The sequence below is a fragment of the Mobula hypostoma genome, chromosome 12, assembly GCF_963921235.1.
Source record: "Mobula hypostoma chromosome 12, sMobHyp1.1, whole genome shotgun sequence".
Classification (NCBI taxonomy): domain Eukaryota; kingdom Metazoa; phylum Chordata; class Chondrichthyes; order Myliobatiformes; family Myliobatidae; genus Mobula; species Mobula hypostoma.
The window spans coordinates 71,129,524-71,148,679 of record NC_086108.1 but is presented as its reverse complement, the minus strand read 5'-3'; the positions used below and the strand labels follow the sequence as shown (position 1 = coordinate 71,148,679).

General features: G+C 41.1%; 1 protein-coding gene across 3 annotated transcripts in view; it reads right to left on the bottom strand.

Annotated features, from left to right (window-relative positions):
* Positions 1–7,538: 7,538 nt before the first annotated feature.
* ipo13b (importin 13b) overlaps positions 7,539–19,156 on the bottom strand; it is a 146,847-nt gene continuing 135,229 nt past the window's right edge. Inside the window, exons 18-19 of one of the 3 annotated variants that reach the window (XM_063064376.1) lie at positions 17,509–17,690; positions 7,539–9,369 (exon numbers count right to left, since the gene is read on the bottom strand). In XM_063064376.1, coding sequence (XP_062920446.1) covers positions 9,273–9,369; positions 17,509–17,690 — 279 coding nt within the window. In that variant the 3' untranslated portion in view covers positions 7,539–9,272. Of the gene's footprint in view, positions 9,370–17,508; positions 17,691–19,156 lie in introns of those variants that run through there. The other 2 variants (XM_063064375.1, XR_010019923.1) reach the window with 2 other exon arrangements.

Genomic DNA, 19,156 nt, shown 5'->3' with positions numbered 1-19,156 from the left:
ATGACTAAATAACTGGAAAGTATTTCCAGAGAGACTAAAAGTGTTTGTTGTGAAGACAAGGTCAGCTGCACATTGGGAGCCAATAACGAGACAAATAGATGCAACAAGTGAACAAGTTAAATATCAAAAACTCAAGTCTAAAGTGAGGAGGAAAGTTTAAAACATGATTTGCAATCAAGTTTTTTGGGGCACAAGAAGGGCTCCCTTGGAGGCAAAGGAGGTGGTAGATGCAGATACCATTGCAATGTTTAAGATGCATTTCAGTAGACATATTAACAGGCAGGGAATAGAGGGATATGAGAAACATTCAGGCAAACTGGAATAGTGTAGGTTGGTATAATGGTTAGCAGAGACATAGTGGGCCAAATAGCCTGCTCCTCAACTGTACTGTTCTATGCTCGACACAAATCATTGCTGCTCATTTCACCCATATGCTGTATATTACAGGCTGCTTACAATCTTACTAAATGTTTTCTGGGTGCACTTATAATACCACAAACAATGTTCTCACTACATTATCTACTGTTGCTGTCACCTTCAGGGATCCTTGTACACCAAGGTCGTCCTGTTCCTCAAATAGAACCCTAGAGCTCGACCATTCATAGGGTATATCCTACTTTCATTAGTCCATCACCTTATACTTACCAGGATTCTGGTGCAAATAGGACCAGCGTGCTCTGCTGTTTATTTTTACAGTCTCTGTAGAAACCTTGCAGTCACAAAGGTTTAGCTAAGCCTTAGCACCTTTCAATCAACCAATCAGTAGTTTGGTTTTACTCCCTCCTTCCAATGGACTGGTGTTCAGAATAGAACTGGCTTCTTTTCCTAACTCTCTTTGTATATATATAATTGTTGGATACGTGAATACAATTCTAAAATGCCCTGCAAAAATGCCTAGTAAATCCCATGTTGTACCATAAGCAGAGGAATAAAACAAAACACACCATCATCAAATTGAGAAAAGTATAAGTACTGTGCGGACCAATTCTTTACCATCCCATCCACTTCAGTTGACACTTGAGGAAGCTATGGGCTTGTTATCCCAGAGCTGAGTCAAGCAATGACTTGACGGGTGTCCTTATAGAATCATATCTTAACACACACAAAATGCTGGAGGAATCCAGCGGGTCAGGCAGCATCTACGGAAACAAATAAAATTGTGGGCTGACACCCTTCACCAGGACTGGAAAGGAAAAGGGGATAAAGCCAGAATAAGAAGGTGGGGGAGGGGAAGGAAGACAGGCTAGAAGGTGATAGGTGAAGCCAGATGGATGGGGGAGGGGGATGAAGTAAGAAGCTGGGAGGTGATAGGTGGAAATCCCACTTTTTGCAGATGGAGTTCAGTGGGGGTCACCTACTGTATCCAATGTGGCCTCCTCCATGTTGGTGAGACCCGACACAGATTGGTGAACCACATTGTTGAGCACCACCTGGTGGCCAGCCCTTTCAATTCCTATCCCCATTCCCATTCTAACATTTCAGGCTATGGCCTCTTCTTCTGTCGTGATGAGGCCACTCTCAGGATGGAGGAGATACACCTCATATTCCATCTGGGTAGCCTCCAACCTTATGGCATGAACATCGATTTCTCCATCTTCTGATAATTATTTTGCTCCTCCTCCTTTTATTTCCCACTCTGGCCTCTTATGTTTTCAACTACTCATCACCCCCCCTCCCCACCGGTGCCCTTCCTCCTTCCCTTTCTCCCATGGTCTCCTCTCCTCTCAGATCCCTTCATCTCCAGCCCTTTACTTTTTCCACTTATCACCTCCCAGCTTCGTACTTGATTCCTCCTCCCCACCCACAGGCTTCACCTTCCAGCTTCTCCTCCCCTCCCCCCATCCTCCCCTTTCCTTTCCAGTCCTGATGAAGGGTCTCGGCCCGAAACATCAACTGCTTACTCATTCCTATAGATGCTGCCTGACCTGCTGAGTTCCTTTACTAATCTTGAATTGAATTGGCTTTATTTCTTACATCCTTCACATACGAGTAAAAATCTTTCTGTTACATCTCCGTCTAAGTGTGCAATCATTATAATTTATAATAAATAGAACAGTCAATGTAACATAGAAATACACTCAGATCAGTGTGAGTTAATCAGTCTGATGGCCTGATGGAAGAAACTGTCCCGGAGCCTGCTGGTCCTGGCTTTCATGCTACGGTACCGTTTCCCGATGATAGCAGTTGGAACAGTTTGTGGCTGGGGTGACTCGGGTCCCCAATGATCCTTCAGGTCCTTTTCTCACACCTGTCTCTGTAAATGTCCTGAATAGTGGGAAGTTCCCATCTACAGATGCACTGGGCTGTCCACATCACTCTCGGCAGAATCCTGCAATTCAGGGAAGTACAGTTCCCACACCAGGCAGTGATGCAGCCTGTCAGGATGCTCTCAATTGTGCCCCTGTAGAACGTTCTTAGGATTTGGGGGCCCATACTAAACTTCCTCAACTATCTGAGGTGAAAGAGGCGCTGTTGTGTCTTTTTCACCACACAGCTGGTGTGTACAGACCACGCCAGGTCCTCAGTAATGTGGATGCCGAGGAACTTAAAGCTGTTTACTCTCTCAACCCCAGATCCATTGATTTCAATAGGTGTTAGCCCATCTCCATTCCTCCTGTAATCCACAACCACCACCAGCTCCTTTGCTTTTGCAACATTGAGGGGTTGTTTTCTTGACACCACTGTGTCAGAGAATATTTTTTCCCTGTAGGCCACCTCGTTATTGTTTGAGATGAGGCCAATCAATGCAGAGTCATCAGCAAATTTAATTCGCAGAATATGCCTAGATAGTGGGTAATCAATTTGTAATAGAATAAAATTGGTTCAGATTTTTTTACATAGTAAAATGCTGAAAATAATAAATTGGGATCTAGACATTTAATTGCAAAGCACTCCTAATTTGGCTACATACAATTGAAAATGGACTTTTCTCCAGAGAAATTCAATAACCTGGTATGATTCGTTACATAACACTCAGAAAATTAGAAGGAATACATCTTGGGGCTTGTCACATTTGCAAATCAAGTGGACATTAATTGTGCAAAGCTTCTTTTGGTACAGGAAACTAGTCTACGTTGTCTTGTGAGTAGCCATTTAAGAGCATTTTTTGAATAATATTCATTATTCATTCTACGCTGAAATGGAAATATTAAAAAATCCTATGACTGATCTGCGTGGTGTCCCAACACCTCTACATCCACTAGCCCCAGCCCAAACTATTCAATCGCCCAGCTAGCCCCATCACCCACTTCCAGCCCTTAGAAGCTCCAGTGTTCATCTCTACACCAAAAATGCAATATACTCCAGCCAGTCAAACCTCTTCCCACCTCTGCCCCATTCTAGGAACCTAATATCAAAGACCACAATCCTCATCAGCCCTCCAATCACTATTTTTCTCCCCTTATTCCTAGACATATTTTCCATTTATTGCAGTCATTGACACTTTGCATAAAATCATATAACATATCTTCCCAGTGTACATCATTTCCTTTAGTCCCTAGAATCAATGTATACTCTAATTTTGTTTACTTTGTTCAGATAACTGCAAATTGTCTCAAAATTAGACCTTTGTATTTGCAAATTAATTGCATTTTCAAGACACAAATGTGAACTGCCTTTATTATTGTCAAGTAGAGTGGATGTACACCTCAAATTTTCTGAAATGGTTAATTACTATTAAAATGAATGCCTTTGGCACAGTGAAACACCAAGTCATCATGAAAATACTTAAAGATATTAATATCGATGGAAAAGATCTGAGAATAATCAGGAATCTCTACTGGCAACAAAGGGCAGCTATACGGATAGACAACAAGATTAGTGAATATCAGCCAATAAAGCGAGGAGTCAGACAGGGTTGTGTTCTATCACCAGACCTGTTCTCCCTGTACAGTGAAAACATCATAAGAACCATATAAGACCTACCTGGAATAAGTATAGGAGGATACAATATCAACAACCTCCACTATACAGATGATACAGTACTGATAGCAAACAGTGAAGTAAATTTACAGAAACTAGTATCTACCATCAACACAGAGAGCGAAAGACTTGGCCTAACCTTAAACAAAAAGAAAACTGAAGTAATGGTAATATCAAAGAAACCTGATATCGCAAACTGTAGGATCGTATTGGGGAATGAAATCCTGAAACAAGTTCACAACTTCAAGCACCTTGGATCACGGGTAACATCTGATGGTAAATGCAAAACAGACATAAAAGCAAGAATAGCAATGGCAAGAACAGCATTTACAGAACTGAGAAACATCCTAACAAACAAGAAAATAGCAATTGACATCCCCCTTAGAACTCTCAGATGCTATATTCTTCCTATATTCTGAGATGCAACGGGACTTGGGAGTCCTCGTACAGGATACCCTTAAAGTTAACCTCCAGGTTGAGTTGGTAGTGAAGAAGGCGAATGCAATGTTGGCATTCATTTCTAGAAGAATAGAGTATAGGGGAAGGGATGTGATGTTGAGGCTCTATAAGGCGCTGGTGAGACCTCACTTGGAGTACTGTGGGCGGTTTGGTCTCCTTATTTAAGAAAGGGTGTGCTGACGTTGGAGAGGGTACAGAGAAGATTCACTAGAATGATTCCGGGAATGAGAGGGTTAACATATGAGGAACGTTTGTCCGCTCTTGGACTGTATTCCTTGGAGTTCAGAAGAATGAGGGGAGACCTTATAGAAACATTTCGAATTTTGAAAGGTATGGACAGAGTGGATGTGGCAAAATTGTTTCCTATGATGGGGAAGTTTAGTACAAGAGGGCATGACTTAAGGATTAAAGGGCACCCATTCAGAACAGAAATGCAAAGAAATTTTTTTAGTCAGAGGGTGGTGAATCTATGGAATTTGTTGCCATGGGCAGCAGTGGAGGCCAAGTCATTGGGTGTATTTAAGAGATTGATAGGTATCTGAGTAGCCAGGGCATCAAAGGTTATGGTGAGAAGGCGAGGGAGTGGGACTAAATGGGAGAATGGATCAGCTCATGATAAAATGGCAGAGCAGACTCGATGGGCCAAATGGCTGACTTCTGCTCCTTTGTCTTACGGTCTATATTGATGTATGGCTGCGGGTCATGGACCATCACAAATGCAGTGGAAGAAAGAATCAATGCAGCAGAGATGTGGTTCCTCAGAAGAATGCTATGCATATCATATACGGACAGAATAACCAACGAGGAAGTTCTACAGAGAATGAAAACAAAACATACATTACTTAAAAAAATCAGAAAACAGCAATCAAAATTCTTTGGACACATCATGTGAAGAGAGACAATAGAACATTTAGTTACAACTGGAAAACTGGAAGGAAAAAGAAGCAGAGGCAGACAGAATGAAAATGACAGATGGAATAACATCATGGTTAGAAACAGAGGAGGCAACAACTACAATTTGGAGGGTCAGGGACCGTGATGGATGGAGAGACATGAGAGACTATGCCGAACAGCAAGGCACCTGAATGATGAATGATATAATGAAATCTTAAACATAGTTTGGGCTTACATTTCAACTGAAGTTGACACTTTGAGCCATCCTGTTTTAAAAACAATTTCTGAAACAAAGGAAATAATTGGCCGCTGTGTAATCACGTCTGACCAGCAGTTCCCTGGACAAACGGCAGTGACATCCTCCAGACAGTTCATTTTCACTACCATACTTTGAAATGTGGAAGTTAAAGTACTCTAAAGGACTTCAGCAAGCAGACTGCAGTGATACTGCGTGAAAGTGCCATAGGCAGTCTTATATATTGGCACCAGCCAGGCCTGAGGTGAGTAGCAGAACCCTATTTACTTGAATATGGTTATCAACTTTATATATAAACGTCAGTAAATCACTTACCTACATTTATTTTATTTTAAGTTTTTTTATTTGCGATTCACAGAATTGTATGTAAATGTCTGTGATGATCAGAGATAGTTGAAACCTAATAAAGGCCATCAGTGTGTTTCTGGATGGGGTTTCAGGATCCACCAGCGTGGCCCCAGTCACCTGCAGCCAGCTTCTCTCCACAGGGTGGCTGCAGTTTCCAGGCCTCAAGGTTGATTGGCACTTACAGAGTTGCAAGTACACTACAGGAAATTCACAGGTAGGCACATACAGGCTGGGTAAAGATTGGTCCAGCCAAGAAATTGCCAGAGCAAACTGAGATCCAATAGCTTGAAATTAAGGAGGTAAACCACTGGTGGGGAAACAGCGTCACGAGTAATTCAGAAGAACAATTTTCTAGAAAGTTTTCAGTGTTTTTAATCGCAAAAGGAACTTAATCCTGCCCACATGTCAACAAGCAGAAGTTTTCAGTGGCCACTTTAATAGGTACACCTGCTTGTTAATGTAAATATCATCTAATTAGCCAATCATGTGGCAACAACTCAATGTAAAAAAGCATGCAGACGTGGTCAAGAGGCTCAGTTGTTGTTCAGACTAAACTTCAGAACGGGCATAAAATGTGATCTAAGTGACTTTGACCATGGAATGATAATTGGTGCTAGATGGGGGTAGTTTGAATATCTCAGAAATTGCTAATCTGAGATTTTCATGCACAACTGTCTTGAGTTTTCAGAGAATGGTGCAAGAAACAAAAAAATACATCCAGTGAGCCGGCAGTTCTATGGGCAAAAACATCTCGTTAATGAGAGAGGTCAGAGAATGGCCAGATTGCTTCAAGCTGACAAAAAGATGACTGTAACTCAAATAGCCATGTGGTGTGCAGAAGAGCACCTCTGAATGTACAACATGTCAAACCTTGAAGTGGACGGGCTACAGCAACAGATCATAAACATACACTCAATGGCCACTTTTTTTTAAGGTAGGGGAGGTACTAATAAACTGGGCACTGTGTTTATGTTCAAATTTTATGGGCTATTGTATATTTGGGATTCTTACCTCCAAGAAGTCCTAGACCATTGGTCTATCACAGATCAATATCACAGGTTTCTGAAGTGAAATCTCAAGTACCCAACTCAGAAAAAACAACATTGATTTAGTTCCCAGAGATAAACAGCACTGTGTAAAGTGTAAAACAATTATAATCCATTGGATTCACAGATGATTCTTATGTAAGATTAGTGTGGTGCGTGGCCAAGTGGTTAAGGCGTCGGACTAGTGATCTGAAGGTCGTGCATTCGAGCCCCAGCCAAGGCAGCATGTTGTGTCCTTGAGCAAGGCGATTAACTATACACTGTTCCAGTCCACCCAGCTGAAAATGGGTACTGGCAAAATGCTGGGGGTTAACTTCGCGATAGACTAGTGTCCTATCTGGGGGGGGGGGGGGGTCTCGTACTCTCAGTCATTTCACGCCACGGAAACCGGCATAAGCACCGGCCTGATGAGCCTATAAGGCTCGGGACAGACTTTAACTTATGTAAGATAGACGGCACGGTAGCATAGTGGTCAGCATAACACTTTGCAGTACCAGTTCCTCCCACTACCCATAAGGAGTTTGCATGTTCTCCCCACGACTGCATGGGTTTCCTCACACAGTCCAAAGACCCACTGGTGGTAGGTTAACTGGCCATTGTAAATTGTCCCGTGAATAGGCTAGGATTAAATTAGGGGAAATGCAAGGTGGCTTGCCTTAAAGGACTGGAAGGTCTATTCTGCGCAGTACCTCACTTAATAAGTTAAAAAAAAAATTAAAATTAAGTTCCATTTCCTATTCCTCTGTCTACTCATCTACATCCAAGTGAACAAAATAAGGATTCCACATAGCTACTCAAAAATATCAGAGACTATTGCCAGTGACCCAAGCAGTATTTAATCCTTACCGAACACAAACAAAGGCACTTCAATAGTCACTTATCTTTCCTGTACAGGATCTAGTTGTGCACAAAACAAACATCACTCTCCAGCACACTGACCACTCACCAAACAGGTCTTCATTCTTAAATAGTTTTGAACATTCTGATGTCTTGTTAGGCATTTTATTAATGCAAGTTATTTCTTAATGATTCTTAAAACCTGGTTTTACAAACGAACATTATCCCAGTTCAGCTTTAAATCAGAGCATCTCAACTTTATGATACTTTATTACAGACTATGGTATCTGCATATAAGTGTATATTTCACAATATCTCTTTACAAGTCAATTGGTGAAAATGTTAAAAGATATATTTCTGTCTGAACCACAATGATTATTTGAGCTAAAGAAAACATGGGGAGGAAAAAAAAGTCACACATTTTTAAGTGAAGCTTTATTTCACAATAGAAAACAAATTGGCTGCAGTGTAATTTCTCATCAAGATTTCACTAGTGGGCTTCCTATATTATTTCCAGACTATATTAGATACCATGTTTTTGTGGATCTTCTAGAAAATCTAGAACAGGTAAATAAGTTACATGAACACAAGTATAGCTTGGAGTTACATCAAGATGATACCCTTTCTGACAGAAAGTAGCACAGAGAATGTACTGTACATTACAAAGGTTTAAAAGATGCAAAATGAAATAGGGCTGTAACAAAGCTTTCAGAGCCTCAAAGCTTTAGCAGTTTTGCTGCTTTTTGTCAGTTTATTGATTTAATTATCCCTATTGTGGGATCTATCAGATCCTTTACCTAGGCCAAATCAATCTCTCTCTCAGATTGGATGACTGCAAGTTCCATTAAATTTCTCCAGTGAGCTTCTTTTGAGTTAGCGTATAAAGTTTTGAAACTCAAATAGCTATTGTTACAGTTGCAAATAATGTTTTAAACTCTCAGATTGTTGCACCATCCTCAACTTTTACATTACAACAGGAATCCACATCACATCCATAATTAAATTAAAATGAAAAAATAAACTAAAATTCTAAATTTGTTTAAAATGGTTTGAGACATTGTAGCAGCATCACCAGTAATATTCCACAGTTGAATCATCTGGGATTAGCTCCCTCAAAAAAATATTGTTGTGTTTACAAAGTGCCAAAAATCACAGGACTCCAGCAGCAAGTTATATTGCTTCCATAAAGCTTTAATTATGACACAAAACATGTACACAAATTACTTACAAGTCAGGGGCAGCTTATGCCATAAGTTCCCCGGCACATTTCCCTCTATTAAATGACCCAGTCCTATGACTGGTCACTTTAAAAAAATGCCTCATAATATGGCTACGTATGAGAGCAGGTATTCTTTTCTCAAATCGTGTGGTGCAAACACAAGCTTATTTGATGCTTTAAAAACACATCTTTTACACTAGAATGCATTTTTACAGAAGGAAACGGTGCAAACGTGTTGAGAATGCAGGAAGCATGCTAGTAAGGAGTGACACTTCAACATAAATACTCAGCTTCAGTACTCGGCTGCATACTCTGTGCCGTGAAGACCCCTGCACAGTAATGTGAACTCCTTAACAATGTCCTTTACTCTTCTCTTATTTACTCGATCTCTGTAAAACAGCAATAAAGTTATTTTGCAGCATTATTCCAAAAGCACAAAGCAATCAATTTGTAATGTATTCACCTACAGTACAGAATTACTTTAACTTCCTGTCTTATGACTCTGGCATACAGTTTGATACTAAACACCGGAAATGAAGATCTGCTTAAAATTAAAGGCTTATAACTTTGGTTTCAAAGATGATATTATTACCTTTAGTACTACAGCACTTTTGTTATTGAAAGCCAACTCAGTCAAATTACATAGAATCTACTTGAAGTACTTTAAAAAAAAACTAAGTATCTAAAGACAATAAAATAATCACTGCTCACATTTTTTAGACTGTAATCATATTTGAACAAAAATAATGGCAGTTCACACTTCAGCAGGTCCTGGTCTGTGCAATATTTTAAATATTCTATGTTAAAATGTGCTGCGCAAAAATATTTTTGTGGGAAAATCACTTGTGAAGGTCAATGCAAGTCTGATTGCCTGTTCCCCAAAATATACAATTTTCCTTCCAGACCCTTAATGCATGAGGCATTTGTACATACACCATGTGTCTAATGCATGCAGCGAAGACCCCTTCTTTCTATGTTTGCACACATGCCCTACGAGCACCTAATCAAGTTAGAGCAGTGATATAGAAAACAAATCATGCTTCATCTTAAAAGGGAATGTGCCTGAGCAGATTTCAGGACATGGAGCCCAGTGCTGAAAACAGGCAGGTCCACATTAAATTAAAGACAGCCATTTTGTGGCAACTTCCCATCAAAGATCCCACCAAGTTCCATCAACCTGACACTCCAGCACCTCAACAACAGTACAAAGCCCCACCCCCTCTTAATCCGATCACCCTCCACTTTCTAGCCTCAAATTCTGCAGAATTGTGCAATGTTGAACCCAAAAAATGATATTAATATGTTAGCCCATGGTGCACCTTCTGTTTAATGACTTCTTCCAGACACTGAAATGTGTCTAGGCTTTTTCAGTGTCCTTTTCATATTTTAGGCTGTAAGTGCATGCATTTTGTTTCCATTTAGACATACAATACATAATTGACTCCATAGCTACTTAAGGTATTGAAAGTGGCTGAAAACCACTGGGCTCTTACAAGATTGATAAAGCCTTTCTATTTTGTTAAAGTTTTCAGGCCAATCCCTTATCTATTTATTTAGATTTTAGTCCTCCTCCTGCTTCAAGTTATCATCCGGAATTTGAGAATTTCAGTCCCTTCAGAACATAAAACATTACAGCATAGGAACAGGCCCTATGACCCATAATGCCTGTGCCAATCTAATTAATTGCACCAGCCCACATATAGTCCATATCCTTCTTTTCACAGCCCAAGCATCTCAAATGTTGCTAATATACCCATCTCCACCACTTTACCAGTCACCTACCGATCTCTGTGTAACAAAACTTCCCTTGTGAATAACCCCCCAACCTTAAACTCATGTAGTCCAGTGTTTGACATTTTCACCCTAGGAAACAGACTCCATCTGCCCCACCTATGTCTCTCACAATTTTATATACTTCCTTCAGATAAATTTGAGCCTCTAACCCTCCAAAGAAAGCAATCCAGATCTGTCTAACCTCTCCTTATAGCTAACACTCTTTAATCCAGCCAACATCCTGATGGACCTCCTCTGCACCCTCTCCAAAAGCCTAACACCCTTCCTGTAATGCAGGATGTATGCAGTCATAGGACAAACATGCACACCCTGCACAGACAGCAGCAGAGGGCATGACCAAACCCAGGCCATTCGAGACATCGGGCAGAAGCATTCACCGCTATGCTGCTATGCCCTTCAGTGCATGAAATTGACCCAAATCATTTATTCTGTCTGTCTCCCTCATTCACACACACACACACACAGATGTTACTTGAAATGCTGAACATCTCCAGCATTATTTCTCAAAGAAAAGTACCCCAGCTTCCCATCTTTACAGATTTCCAGAATCAACGTTTTCAGACAATAACCATTTGAACAATTATTGACTTCATATCAGATTTCCAGCACCCACAAAATATTGCTTTGGTGCTTTCAATTTTGCTTATTTACCCCAATTATATAGGCTGGCACCTCCTAGGTAGGAAGAATTGCCTGTTCTTCTCAACCTATGAAATCTTTGAAACATTACAGAAAAGCCAATACTATTTTTACAGGAGTTGCAGACTTCACTACATCTCAAGGAAATTGTTGTTCATTGTGCATGCAATATTTTATTTGTGGGGTAACTGGAGAAGCAAAAATCATTTTCTTAGCAGAAAGGAAAACAAAATCATTAAAATGCTTTTATAGTGAAGACTCAGGTGAAGACTGCTAACATGAATGCTGCCCATGAGATTCAGATCTCATTCCCAATAAATGAGAAGGTATTTTGCCTTATTAGAAAGCCTGAGCTTATTGCCCTATTGTCTACCAGACACGTACTGATAGTAACAATTTGATACGTGATATAAAAAAGGGCTTATTTAAGATATTTGCTGAATTTTTAAAAATGTTCAAATGGACTTAGATCAATTACAAGTAATGTCAATTGGCAATTAATTTGTTTAAACCTAAATTCATATTTACCTAACTTACATGCATGGTGCTGCATATACCAGATGCAAATTGATGAAGAGTACAGATATAATGAATAGAAACATCTCTTGTAACACCCCTTACAATGATTGTATTGAAGCCAAGTCAAGAAGAATAAAAGTCCTCAAACCCAAAAATAAAGCTTAGCTTCGCAAAATTTCAATATGTGAACGGATTAACATTTACCAAAATTATAGATGTTACGTAACCGGCAACAGTGAATATTAATCGAGGCGGGTTTTATAAAAACAACCAAACATTTATTAAACATGTATAAATGATAAGGAAAAAAAACAAAGGAAAACTTTAACTGGAGGTTAATAGGTACGCAGCCGTTCCCCAACTCCACTCGGCTCTGGTTCTTAAAGCGTTAAATGCGAAACCAGTTCTTAAAGCGGTACAGTCAGATATAGTTCTTAAAGCGATAACTTCAAAAATCCAACAGTTTTACACATTCAATTGGGAGAGACTTCTCTGGAGAAGGATTTCTTCACAGACGCACCTTTCCTGCTGGTTCTGTCCACAGGATTCCCGATGCTGAAAATAAACAGTTTAAATCGACTGACCTTAAATTCCTTTTAGAGAGAGAGCACCTTTTTGCATGAACTCATTGCACTTTTGCAAGAGTTATCTCAATGCAGGTTCTCTCCAACGAAGACTCAATAAGGTCAATTCTTTATTAAACTGCCAAACGATGCCAACTTCTCTCGATCCTTCACCGATGAATTCTTCACTCTCCCTTCAAAACTGTCGGAATTGAGTAAATTGGCACTTCCAGCCACAAATTTCCAGTCCAAATACAATACCTTGTAAGAGCACACACCTTCCATTTTAAAAATGAAACTACATCACAAAAACAAACACGCAACAGAAACGGAGGCACAACACGTTCTACCTGGAAATCTACAAACTCAAAAACCTACTGCGTCATCTGAGTCGACCCTTGTATAGTCACAGGGCGCATGTCATCACGTGACCTCACCAGCGGGAAAATCACATCAGGTGACCTCCAAAAGACCATTACATCATTCTCACAAAAAAAAGATCTCCTTGAGCATGTAACATAGAGAAGTGCAAAATATTTGTATTTTTGATAACTACTTACAAAAGATGAACAGGTACAGTTGCAAGAAAATGTTTGTGAACTCATAAGAACATAAGAAATAGAAGGAGTAGGCCATCTGGCCCATCGAGCCTGCCCCGCCATTCAATAAGATCATGGCTGATCTGTCCGTAAACTCAGCTCCATCTACCTGCCTTTTCCCCATAACCCTTAAATCCCCTACTACATAAACATTTATCTAACTATATCCTAAATATATTTAGTGAAGAAGCCTCAACTGCTTCCCTAGGCAGAGAATTCCACAGATTCACCACTCTCTGAGAAAAACAGTTTCTCCTCATCTCCATCCTAAATCTCCTCCCCTGAACCTTGAGGCAATGTCCCCTGGTTCTCGTCTCACTCACCAATGGAAACAACTTTCCTACTTCTATCTTATCTATTCCTTTCACAATTTTATATGTTTCTACAAGATCCCCTCTCATTCTTCTGAACTCCAGAGAGTATAGTCCCAAGCGACTCAATCGCTCCTCATAGGTTAACCCCTTCACCTCTGGAATCAACCTAGTGAGCCTCCTCTGCACTGCCTCCAAAGCCAGTATATCCTCCCTCAAGTATGGAGACCAGAACTGCACACAGTACTCCAGGTGCAGCCTCACCAGTACCCTGTACAGTTCCAGCATGACCTCCTTGCTCCTGGATTCAATCCCTCTAGCAATGAAGGCCAACATTCCATTTGCCTTCTTAATAACCTGTTGCACCTGCAAGCCAACTTCTTGTGATTCATGAACAAACACTCCCAAGTCCCTCTGTACAACAGCATGCTGCAATCTTTCACCATTTAAATAATAATCTGCTCTTCTATTATTCCTTCCAAAGTGGATGATCTCTCATTTACCAATGTTGTATTCCAGCTGCCAGACCTTGACCCACTCAGTTAACCTATCTATATCCCTCTGCAGCCTCTCCACCTCCTCTGTACAATTTGCTTTTCCACTCAGTTCAGTGTCATCAGCAAATTTTGCTACCCTACACTCAGTCCCCTCTTCCTCAGTTATCCAAGGTTGGCTCTCCCCACACTTACTGTCCTTACTTTTGACTGGAATATACTTTTGTTGAACACTGTGAAAAATCTCTTTGAAAGTATTCCACTGTTCCCTCAACTGTCCTACCAAATAGCCTGTGCTCCCAATCCACATTAGCCAACTCCTCCCTCATCCTGTTGTAGTCTCCCTTGTTCAAGCCTAATACACTAGTTTTAGATCTATTTCATCCTCAATCTGTATGCGAAATTCAATCATACTATGATCACTCTTTCTAAGAGGATCCCTGACTACAAGGTTGTTAATCTTACCTGTCTCATTGCACAGGACTAGATCTAAGATAGCATTTTCCCTTGAGGAACAAGCTGCGAACATGCTGCTCAAGAAAACCATCATGGATGCTTTCTTTGTAGTTATTTGGTTTTCTGCATTACTTACTCATAAAATGTGGTGATGTTCATCCAAGAAACAATAATAGACACAATCTGCCTAAATTAGTATCACACAAACAGTTGTACTTTTCATCTCTTTATTGAACACATTGTTTAATCATTCACAGTTTTGCTTAGTAAAAGTATATGATTCCTTGTATTTAATAACTGGCAGAACCTCCCTTAGCAGCAATAACCTCTAACAATCATTTTCTAAAGCTGCTGATCGGACCTGCACAATGGCCGAGAGGAATTTTAGACCATTCCTCCATACAAAACTTTTTCAGTTCAACAATATTTCTGGGATACCTTGCACGAACAGCCCTCTTCAGGTCATGCCACAGCCTCTCAGTTGGGTTAAGGTCTGGCCTCTGACCTGGCCATTTCAAAACACAGATTTTCTTCTTCTTAATCCATTCTGTTGTTGATATACTCTTGTGTTTCAGATCATTGTCTTGTTGCATCACCTCGCTTCAGGTGACAGATCACTATCCTGACATTCTCATGTGAATTTTGAATCCATTGTTCCCTCAATGATTGCAAGCTGTCCAGGCCCTGAGGCAGCAAAGCATCCCCAAACCATGATGCTCCTTCCAAAATGATTTTGCAGTTGGGATGAAGTTTTGGTGTTGGTGTGCAGTGCCCTTTTCTCTCCCCCAAACATAGTGGTGTGCATTTCTGTCAAGAATCTCGACTTATGCCTCAACTGTCCACAGAGCATTGTCCCATAAGCGTTGTGGAACAGCCAGGTGGTCTTTTGCAAACTGAGAGGTGCAGCAATGTTTTTTTTGGAGAGCAGTGGTTTCCTCCGTGCTGTCCTTCCATGAACACCATTCTTGTTTGGCGTTTTCCTTATAGTGGACACATGAACAGAGACTTTACCAAGTTCTAGAGATTTCTGCAGGTCCTTGGATGTTACCTTGGGTTCTTTTACAAATCCTTCACCATTGCAAGTTATGCTCTTGGTGTGATCTTTGCAGGATGCACTCCTAGGAAGACTAGCAACAGTACTGAATTTCCTCCATTTGTAGACAATTTCTCTTACTGAAGACTGATGAACATTCAGGTCTTTAGAAATGGTTCTATAGCTTTTTCCAGCTTCATGCTTCTCTACAATTCTTCTTCCAAGATCCTCTGAAACTTGTTTTGATCGAGACATAGTGCACATAAACAGATCATTACTGAGAAGAGCAGGCTCCATCAGTAATCTGACTGTGTGTGTGTGTGTGTGTGTGTGTGTGTGTGTGTGTGTGTGTGTGTGTGTGTGTGTGTGTGTGTGTGTGTGTGTGTGTGTGTGTGTGTGTGTGTGTGTGTGTCTCTGTGTGTGTGTGTGTGTGTGTGTGTGTGTGTGTCTGTGTTTTTATATAGGGCAGGGCATCTTTACAACCCACACCTCCAATCTCATCTCATTGATTGGAACACCTGACTCCAAATAGCTTTTGTAGACGGCATTAGCCCAGAGGTTCACATACTTTTTTGAACCTAGACTGCAAATGTTTAAGCAGCGTACTCTCGATGATTTCAATCTTTCTCAGAGCTTCGATCGACAAGAAATGGAGTCGATCATTTCTCTCCTGGGAAAAAGGCTCTGGCTGTCCACCCAATCATCTTGTACACCTCTCATCCTCCTTCACTGACTGAAGGCAGCTCTCGCTCCTTTGGAAGTTGTGTGGCACAGACAGCAGTTTGCTGTCCTTCAATCACTATCCTGAAGGAAGTAAGTCAGCTGTGGGGAGTTTAGTTCCTTACCCTGGGTCATGTCTCCCTCCTCACAAAATAGCCTTAGTGAAACTGGTTTGACGATTCGGCTCTGGAGTGCAGACGTAGATCCCTGCACTGTGCACCCAATACTGTGACCGGGACTCAGCTCCAGGATGCAGACGTAGATCCCTGCAACGTGCACCCAATACTGTGACCGGGACTCAGCTCCAGGATGCAGACGTAGATCCCTGCAACGTGCACCCAATACTGTGACCGGAACTCAGCTCCAGGATGCAGACGTAGACACCTGCAACATGCACCCAATACTGTGACCGGGATTCAGCTCCAGGATGCAGACGTAGATCCCTGCAACGTGCACCCAATACTGTGACCGGGACTCAGCTCCAGGATGCAGACGTAGATCCCTGCACCATGCATCAGGTAGTTTGACCGCGATTCAATTCCTGAGCGTGGACGTAGATCCCCGCATGTGTAATGACGAAGTTGGACATAGTTTCTGGAGCCTGGACACAAATCTTTGGTCTGTGCATCCAGTACTGTGATCACAAAGCTATGGGACAAAGCTGACCTGGATTTTGGACACAGATCTCTAGCCCATGCATCCAGGACTGTGATCACAATGCTTGACTTTACTGTGACTAAGGGAGGAAAAAAAAACACAGGAATCCAAAAATTAAAGAGTGGCTTTACTCATTGGTGGGGCTGGAACAAAAGGGTCAGAAGATGGACTGGTTACAATGTTCCTCACTCACATTGTTTCGACACTGTGACGATCTGTAACTTCTGAAATATCCATCTCCAGCGAATTCTTGGGCTTTGCTGCTGTAGCCCATCCACTTCAAGGTTCAACATGTTGTGTGTTCAAAGATGCTTTTCTGCACACCACTTTATCACATGTAGTTATTTGAGTTATGGTCAGCTTCCTGTCAGCTTGAAACAGTCTGGCATTCTCCTCTGATCACTGATATTTCACACCACTCTCTATAAACTCTAGACTGTTGTGCATGAAAATCCCAAGGGACCAGCAGTTTCTCAGACAATCAAACATGCCATCTAGTACCAACAACTATTTCATAATCAAAGTCACTTAGATTACATGTCTTGCCCATTCTGATGTTTGGTCTGCATGCTTCTATGCTTTGCACAGCTGATTAGATATTTGCATTAATGAGCAGGTGTACAGCTGCCCACTGACTGTATACATACTGAAATGGCATACAAAGAGATACTATAAAACTAACTTACAATTAATTTTCCACATATAAGGACTAGCTTTCCCTCATGCATTTTGAACATACATACCTTAAAATTTGTTGACTAAATGTTTCTTTTTGTATCTGAGTAAGGCGACTTGATGGAAAATTCTGTTGCTGCATCACTTCCTTTAACCAAATGCTCAAGTAGGTAACACAATGCTTGTTCAAAGCAAACAGTATCTCAGCAAAATGATCCATTAGATTCCTCGGGGCTTGGCCACCAATAGCCTGGCAAATATACAAGTTAATGCCATCAGTGGAGGAATCAAAAACAGAACTTCCATTCAGATGTAACGTAATAATTTGGAGCTCAAACTGCATTTACAACTAAGCATTTTAAATATATGCAATATAACGATAATTGTATGTACGAGAAAAGAAATAATAAGACAATAAAACATAAGAGCAGAATTAGATTAATGGCCCAAAAGTCTGTTCCGCTATTCAATCATGGCAGATATATTTTCCCTCTGAACACCCATTCTCTTGCCTTCTCCCTGGAACCTTTCATGCCCTTACTAACCATGAACCCATCAATCTTCACTTTAACCGCACCCAATGACTGGCCTTCATAGCTGCCTGCAGAATAAATTCCATAGATCCACCACCCATTGGCTAAAGAAATTCCTCCTTTTCCATGAGGCTGTGCCCACTAGTCCTTGACTGTCCCACGAATAGAAACATCCTCTCCACATCCACTTTCTAGGCCTTTCAATAGTCAGAAAGGTTCAAGGAGATCCCCCTCATTCTTCTAAATTCCTGAACTACAGGTCCAGAGCCATCAAACACTCCTCATATGTTGCCATGGTGGCATAATTATAACATGTGATGGGGATAATTGGGAATAAGGGGAGAATGCAGGGTGTTTTGGACAGGTTGGGTGAGTGGGCAGATGCATGGCAGGTGCAGTTTAATGTGGATAAATGTGAGGTTATCCACTTTGGTGGCAAGAACAGAAAGGCAGATGACTATCTGAATGGTGTCAAGTTAGGAAAAGTACAACAAGATCTAGGTGTCCTTGTTCATCAGTCACTGAAAGTAAGCATGCAGGTACAGCAGGCAGTGAAGAAAGCTAATGGCATGCTGGCCTTCATAACAAGGGGAATTGAGTATAGGAACAAAGAGGTCCTTCTGCAGTTGTACAGGACCCTGGTGAGACCACACCTGGAATATTGTGTATAGTTTTGGTCCCCAAATTTGAGGGAGGACATTCTAGCTATTGAGGGAGTGCAGCGTATTTTCACAAGGTTAATTCCCGGGATGGCGGGACTGTCATATGTTGAAAGATTGGAGCGACTGGACTTGTATACACTGGAATTTAGAAGGATGAGAGGGAATCTGATTGAAACATATAATAAAGGATTGGACACACTAGAGGCAGGAAACATGTTTCCAATGTTGGGGGAGTCCAGAACCAGAGGCCACAGTTTAAGAATAAGGGGTAGACAATTTAGAACGGAGTTGAGGAAAAACTTTTTCACACAGAGGGCTGTGGTTCTGTGGAATGCTCTGCCTCAGAAGGCAGTGAAGGCCAATTCTCTGGATTCTTTCAAAAAAGAGTTAGATAGAGCTCTTAAAAATAATGGAGTGAAGGGATATGGGGAGAAGACAGGAAAAGGGTACTGATTGTGGATGATCAGCCATGATCACAGTGAATGGTGGTGCTGGCTCGAAGGGCTGAATGGCTTACTCCT